The 8203-nt window shown below is 43.2% G+C and overlaps 1 protein-coding gene across 1 annotated transcript in view; it reads left to right on the top strand.

Annotated features, from left to right (window-relative positions):
* Positions 1–3585: 3585 nt before the first annotated feature.
* Positions 3586–8203, top strand: part of LOC108532268 (aldehyde oxidase 4-like) — a 74037-nt gene continuing 69419 nt past the window's right edge. The window contains 2 exon segments of the mRNA XM_017876216.1: positions 3586–3639; positions 6352–6409. Of these exon segments, the coding sequence (XP_017731705.1) occupies positions 3586–3639; positions 6352–6409 (112 nt within the window).

Below are 8203 nucleotides of genomic sequence, written 5' to 3'. Positions count from 1 at the left end.
AAGTCACCTTGCATCACCTTACCCTGTCTCCAACAACTATTTTTTTAATTTTAAAAAAAGTTACTTTTATTTACTAGTCCTTGGCTTTGTAGACATTCTCCTGGGGAAACCGGTCTTAGACTCCAAAGGAAACACGTGAAGATGCTGGTTTGACTCATTCATGAAAGAGAAAGACACGGTGCTGCCCAGAGCTGCTGAAAGTGCTCGTGGGCTGGGCGGAGGGAGCCCTGGTTGGTATTCCTGGTCTGGCAGTGCAGCTATAAACCACCCACATCAGGCTGCCACTGTCAGTTTGGGCTTCCTTGGGGCCGACAGGCATCCAAGTAATTACTCTAACATATCTGCTCTTTAAAAGAACAGAAAACAAACACACTCTATCCCAGTGAAGGCTGTGTGTGTGTGTGTGCGTGCGTGTGTGTGTGTGGCATGATGCCTTCCCTTCCCCATTCTGATGAGCTGATTTTTTTCGTGAATGGAAGAAAGGTAAGTTTTGACATGATTATTATGAATTTTCATGTATCGGGGTTGAAAGTCAAGCTTTTTTCACTGTGATGCCACTTCTTATTCCTTTAATCTTTCTCTTCTGTTATTTTCCAGTCATATTGTTAGTTTAAGTTTCGGTGCAAAATTATTAAAGTGTGGGGCTTGTGTTTGCTTGTAATTTTCTTTTGAATCCAAAAGAACTCTTTTACTTGTTATAGTGGGAGTGATATCTGACAGCTGAGCCTCAGGGCATAGTTGTGAAAACTGTTATCCCCTCTTCATTTGGATATTAGCTCTACCTGAGCTCACCAGCCCTGTTTTCATAGAAGGTATATATGACATTGAGAATGATAATGGCAAAGAACTCTCAGATGATTTTGTTTTGCCTTAATACATTCCCACAGGCTGATTGATTCACCTAGAGGTCGGTGCACCCCTGGCCTGGGCAATACCAAAAGTCAGCAATTTCCCCACCAGTAAGAGAGGTGGCAACGTGAATGCTTAGCTGGTGCCAGATGTTCTCAACTCGGTGCTGTAATGAGTAAATGAAAAGTTTGAGGTGCTTCAAAGTCAGGATGCATATCTAATTGTTTGAGACAATTAGAAGAAAACTAGAGAAATAATAAAAGTAGAAAGTTATTTTAGAAAGTAATTTATTGCCNGTTTTACACCTTTGGGGAAACAGATCCAAGCCTGCTGATAATGCAGGAGCTCAAGAAATATCTAACTCGAAGGTATAGTTGCTGATTCTCACAGGCTAAGAGTGACAGGTCATCACTGTATCATTACAAGCTTGAACAAAGAGCTGCAGGGCTCCAGAGCAGTTGGTGTTCCATACATGCATATTTCTGTTCACCAGGGAGACACTGTAGCTCCATCTGCTTGAAAAAGACGTCAAAATAGCCTAGACTCAGAACTGTCAACACATCTCTGGAGGGTCGTGCTGGGTCTTCCCATGAAGCATGTCCCATCAGTGGCAAAATGAAGCCAACCCAGCTAGTGATGAAGGTATCTAGGGTCAGGCTCTACAATTTTTGAAAACTTGATGGATAAATTGCCCTAACATTTAAAAGCTGCAATAGTTTCACACGCAGTGGAAACTATTACTCTCTTAGGGTAGACTATTCCAGCATTCCAGGAAAACAGAATTATTCGGTATCTCACCAGATGGTTGAGGAAACAAGCAGTGTGATATTACAAATAGGACTTTCATAGGGCACAGACTCAGGTGTGCAAAACATGTGACTAAATCACTGGGTGCCTCTGATCCCTCATTTGTAAAGTAGGGATTGTATTCCTATCTCAAAGATTGTGATGAAGATTAAATAAACTCATGCATGGAGACGTTTTGCCTGGCATATACTTAAGTACTGAATAAAGGTTAGCTATTACCCACAGTTACACACACAAGTGCATGTGCACACACATGTACACATTTAGATTATATCTCAAGCCCGATCCACCTGGCAGCAGAAACTCAGTCCTCCTCAACGGAGAGGAAACTCAAAGTTCTTGTAGCAGCTTAGAAGAACAATACCTTTGGGACTGACACTCACCTTAGGATGACACTCATCCCTGTCTGCTCTATTACCTATCTTTGTTCCTGGCATCTCTGCCAAGAGTTTCAAAGGACTGTTTTGAAATACTCCACCTGAACGTTACCTAGTTTGTTTGTTTTTGTTGTTTTTGTTTTTTGGGGTTGTTATTGTTGATTTTTGTTTTTTTGGGGGGGTTTGTGTGTTTGTTTGTTTGTTTTTGCATTCCTGCGATAAGAGCTCGACTCCAAAGGCAGGGAGTCCTCACTGATACATGAAGAGCAAGAAAAGAAATTGCATGAGGAAAGCACATCAGCTCATAGTTCAAACTGTCCTGACACAACAGGAACATGACTCTTTTCTAGTACTTTACAATTCCCATGGAGTGTTTGCTTACATCGTCTACAAGCTGGTGACCCTTAAATTGGCATCTCCAGTGTGGACCCCTCCCCTGACCTCCTGATTCCTATGTCTGACTGACATGTGCACTTGGAAGTCAAAAAGGTCCAAGAGAGAACTTTCATTTCCCCCAGTCTTCTCATCCCAGCGAAAGGCACCAACTTTCACCCTGTTGTTCAATCCACAAATCTAGGATTCATCCTTGAGTCGTCTCTTTCCTTTACCCCTCCCATCTAATCTATCAACAGGTCCAGTTGGATCTACCTCCAAAATTTATGCCAAGACTTTCACCTTTTCTCCATCTCTGATGCCACCATCCTATACCCTAGTCCAAGCCACCATCACCTCTAGCCCAGGGTACACAAAAATGGCTTCAGATCTAACCTGCAACTGCCCTCCTACCAGCAATAGTACATTCTCTGTACAATGGAATGCTCTACTGTAAATAACATCACGTTGCATCCTAGCTCAAAACTCTCTGATAGCTTCCCTTCCCACTAGATCCCTCCAAGACCCTTGTCCTGGCCACCAAAGTGTCTCTGACTTTCTGTCAGCACACCTTCCCCAACTCCCCACACTCAGCTGTGCTGACCTCCTTTCTGACACACCAAGCTCCTTTCTTCCTGGGGGCCGCTGTACTTGCTGCTCTTATCCCATGCCTTCTCTTGGTGAGCTTGTCCTTTAGGACTCAGCCCGAGTACATGCCCATACTGACTACCTAAAACTAAACTAGTCTCTCAAGTCACCTTGCATCACCTTACCCTGTCTCCAACAACTATTTTTTTAATTTTAAAAAAAGTTACTTTTATTTACTAGTCCTTGGCTTTGTAGACATTCTCCTGGGGAAACCGGTCTTAGACTCCAAAGGAAACACGTGAAGATGCTGGTTTGACTCATTCATGAAAGAGAAAGACACGGTGCTGCCCAGAGCTGCTGAAAGTGCTCGTGGGCTGGGCGGAGGGAGCCCTGGTTGGTATTCCTGGTCTGGCAGTGCAGCTATAAACCACCCACATCAGGCTGCCACTGTCAGTTTGGGCTTCCTTGGGGCCGACAGGCATCCAAGTAATTACTCTAACATATCTGCTCTTTAAAAGAACAGAAAACAAACACACTCTATCCCAGTGAAGGCTGTGTGTGTGTGTGTGCGTGCGTGTGTGTGTGTGGCATGATGCCTTCCCTTCCCCATTCTGATGAGCTGATTTTTTTCGTGAATGGAAGAAAGGTAAGTTTTTGACATGATTATTATGAATTTTCATGTATCGGGGTTGAAAGTCAAGCTTTTTTCACTGTGATGCCACTTCTTATTCCTTTAATCTTTCTCTTCTGTTATTTTCCAGTCATATTGTTAGTTTAAGTTTCGGTGCAAAATTATTAAAGTGTGGGGGCTTGTGTTTGCTTGTAATTTTTCTTTTGAATCCAAAAAGAACTCTTTTACTTGTTATAGTGGGAGTGATATCTGACAGCTGAGCCTCAGGGCATAGTTGTGAAAAACTGTTATCCCCTCTTCATTTGGATATTAGCTCTACCTGAGCTCACCAGCCCTGTTTTCATAGAAGGTATATATGACATTGAGAATGATAATGGCAAAGAACTCTCAGATGATTTTGTTTTGCCTTAATACATTCCCACAGGCTGATTGATTCACCTAGAGGTCGGTGCACCCCTGGCCTGGGCAATACCAAAAGTCAGCAATTTCCCCACCAGTAAGAGAGGTGGCAACGTGAATGCTTAGCTGGTGCCAGATGTTCTCAACTCGGTGCTGTAATGAGTAAATGAAAAGTTTGAGGTGCTTCAAAGTCAGGATGCATATCTAATTGTTTGAGACAATTAGAAGAAAACTAGAGAAATAATAAAAGTAGAAAGTTATTTTAGAAAGTAATTTATTGCCGGGCGCAGTGGCTCAAGCCTGTAATCCCAGCACTTTGGGAGGCCAAGACTTTTGGGTGGATCACGAGGTCAGGAGATCGAGACCATCCTGGCTAACACTGTGAAACCCCGTCTCTACTAAAAAAATACAAAAAACTAGCCGGGCGAGGTGGTGGGCGCCTGTAGTCCCAGCTACTCCGGAGGCTGAGGCAGGAGAATGGCGTAAACCGGCGAGGCGGAGCTTGCAGTGAGCCGAGATCCGGCCACTGCACTCCAGCCTCAGAGCGAGACTCCGTCTCAAAAAAAAAAAAAAAAAAAGTAAAGAAAGTAATTTGTTGTAATGGGCCGGGCATGGTGGCTCACGCCTGTATTTTTAGCAGTTTGGGAGGCCAAGGAAGTCAGATCACTTGAGGTCAGGAATTTGAGACCAGCCTGGCCAATATGATGAAACCCTGTCTCTACTAAAAATACAAAAAAAAAAATTAGCTGGCAATCCCAGCTACTCTGGCGGCTGAGGCAGGAGAATCACTTGAACCCAGGAGGTGGAGATTGCAGTGAGCCAAGATTGTACCATTGGGAATTTTGCCTGTCAGATAGCAAAAAATAGTCGTTTTGGGGAAGCCTATGAACTAATAAACGAGAAAATGAAAGAGAAAGGGCAGAACAAAGAAAGCATGAAGTTAGTGATCCTGAGTGACCTGCAGCCAACTGGAACATCAGAAGAATAATTGCTGAGTGACAATTTGCAATAATTCCATACCTGGAACATTGTATCGGATAAACGGATGTCTTTATAGCACAGCATAGTGTCATCAGGCCATGCTCCCCCAGTGTGGTGGGGGCAGGATGAAGGCATAGTAGACCCGGCATGCTTATCATCAACCCCTACCCTTTGTCTTGTTCCAACCTTGAAATAATTTCCACTGCCACACAATTGTGGTGTTAAAGAAAATACAACTATAAAGCTTTGTTTTGTGTCTGCGGTGCCACTGTACTTAGTCCCTTACACACACAAGATTTAGAGTGGAAGGTTGCTGAGCACATCTCTGACTGAGGAAATCTTCTGAGGACTTGAAAGGAAACTTGGAAATAGGAGGCAATGTATGAAGAAATAATGTGGTTTGTTGCCTTTTCTGAGATGGTAAAATAAAAGAATGATGTCCTCTTTCTAAGGGTTCAGTGTTGCTACCCTTCCAGGCAAGTTTCTGTAATCGCTTCCCTAAGTTCTTGTGCTTATACCCAACACAAGAACTGCCTGCATTCCTCCAGGGCCAAGGAGGGCAGATGTGCCCACTGTAATCCATTGGCCGGAGCAGCCTGGAGCAAGATGTGAGGGGCAGAGCCACAGTTCATATCCCCTGCACTGGCACTCCCACCTCACTGGGGGAACAAGAGCAGCTCCCTGGGACATGCTCAGTTAGTGGCAGAGGCAGGGAAGCAAAACCCTGTATTTTAGAAGTCTCCGGCTCACCTTTTTGATGACTTTCTGTGGCCATGAGTTATCTGAGTCCTTTTAGAAACTCAGTGTCTCTGTGTATCTGTTCCCATTTGGGTCCAGATACAAATGGACCCAAAGCCAAGGAGGAAAAACAATCTGGAATTTATAATTGTCATATATATTAGAAAATTCAGAGATATTGGAATAATATTCCAGTATTTCTTCAAAATTCTACTTCCACCTGTTAACAAAAAGTTTTTTGATGTTGTTGTTATTTTTTTCCTGTAAAGTCACCACCTATTGTAAAGTGCCACTACACTCCAGCCTGGGCGACAGAGTGGGACTCCATCTCAAAACAAAACAAAACAAAACAAACAAACAAATTTCTGATGTATGGGTTGTCTTTGACCTAAGTAGAGTTGCCAGAGTCAGCATATAAACGTACAGTACACCCAGTTAGATTTGAATTTGAATGCAGGGGAAATGCTTATACTTAAATATTATTGTTTATCTGAAATTAAAATGTCATTGAGCATCCTATCAAAAACATGACTCCAAAACAATGGACCGAATTGCCCTAACTTGTTGATATTATCCTCATAAACTCTCTGATCTCATTTCACAATGTAGGTGATAGAGAGGAATGCTGATTCTGAAGTAAATCTACTGTTCTACGTGAGGAAAAGACGTATCCTTTTATTTTACTGTAGTCTGTCTGGACTGGGCAGTAAGAGGGAACATGTTGAGACTTATCTAGGAAGTTGCCTGTGTTTGGTCTAAACAGCCTCGTGTTTCATTTGTACAGTCTAGCTGGAGTGCAGAGACTGCATCTAAATGTGATAGATTCATTTGTTATTTATTGTATTTTTTACTTGAACAAAACCCAAAAAAATCATCCAGTGAACCATGAGTGTCCTCACTTTGGAAAGAGCTTTATGGCCTTTGAGCCCCAAGGTCACCCTGATGACAGCTTCATATTCAGAGGTGTTAATATAAAAAATGTCTAGCCAAGCTTTTGTCTAGCCAAATGTTCAGGGGTGCATGTCAATGACAATAGCATCCCACAAAGACGTTTCACTGACTGGTCCCATACCATTTCATAAACCTCATCACAGGAAACAAACTTTTATAAATATATTTCAAAATTCCAAAGTGTAGCTAATATACTCCCAGCTCTCCACCACTGGTCTTGACTCCCCATTCCTCCAAGACCTGCAATAGACCTTTGGTGAATGCTTCTTCCTGAAGAATTCTGGAGTTTGGGTACAACTATAAAGGAGTAGGAGGGAGTGGTTGTGGTTATACGAATCTGTCTATGAGACAACATCATGCAGAACTACACACAACACATACACATGTGAGTGCTATATGAGAGGTGAAATTTGAATAAGTTCTATAATCTAGTTATCAGGATTGTACCAGTGTCAATTTCCTGGTTTTGATGTTGTGCTGTAGCTCTGCGGGATTTTATCATCTGGGGGAAGCCGGAGGATGAGTATATAGGACAGCTGGTACTATTTTTGCAACTCCCTGTGAGACTAAAGTTATTTCAAAATAATAAGTTAGTAATACATACTTATTGAGCACCTACAAAGTGCCATGCTCTGTGTTAGGCTCTAGGGATCCAGTGATGAACAAGAGAGTATTATCCCCTCTCTCTGTCCTTTTGTCTCCCAACATAAACATCTAAAAACACTATTTCATTGCTCTCTATTCTTTCCTTGCCAAACTTATTTAAGAAATGGTTTGTACCTGATGCTTCATTTTCTTTCCAGACTTCATCTCTCACGACTAAACTCCTTATAGTCCCATTTCCTACCCTATCATTTTACTACTCTGTAGGGGACTGCCTCCTAATGTCCCAATCCACTCACATTCCAGACAGGCTGAATCCCCATTCCCTGCTCCTCCTGTTTCCCATATACCCAGCCTCAACAGCTCAATAGTCAGCCAGCTCTGCCACCCCCCTTTCATATCATTCCTAAATCCACTACATTCTTCACCATGCTTTCTCTAGACATTATAAAATGAAGACATTCATCTATATCGGGAGCGAGCTGAAATTTCACAGACTCCCGAGTAAACGTGGCCAGAACCAGCTTCAGGCAAAACCAACCCTCAGCCTCCCATTTCCCCATCTTCCCCATACCCCCTATCTACCTTTCTTTGTGGTACCTAATATAAATAAGTAGGGCCAGGCGCAGTGGCTCAAGCCTGTAATCCCAGCACTTTGGGAGGCCAAGACTTTTGGGTGGATCACGAGGTCAGGAGATCGAGACCATCCTGGCTAACACGGTGAAACCCCGTCTCTACTAAAAAAAAAAAAAATACAAAAAAACTAGCCGGGCGAGGTGGCGGGCACCTGTAGTCCCAGTTACTCGGGAGGCTGAGGCAGGAGAATGGCGTAAATCCGGGAGGCGGAGCTTGCAGTGAGCTGAGATCTGGCCACTGCACTCCAGCCTGGGCGACAGAGCGAGACTCC

Source organism: Rhinopithecus bieti, unplaced genomic scaffold, assembly GCF_001698545.2.
Source record: "Rhinopithecus bieti isolate Rb0 unplaced genomic scaffold, ASM169854v2 scaffold_980, whole genome shotgun sequence".
NCBI lineage: Eukaryota > Metazoa > Chordata > Mammalia > Primates > Cercopithecidae > Rhinopithecus > Rhinopithecus bieti.
Note: the sequence above shows the minus strand (reverse complement) of the source record. Positions and strands in the feature narration are given on the sequence as shown.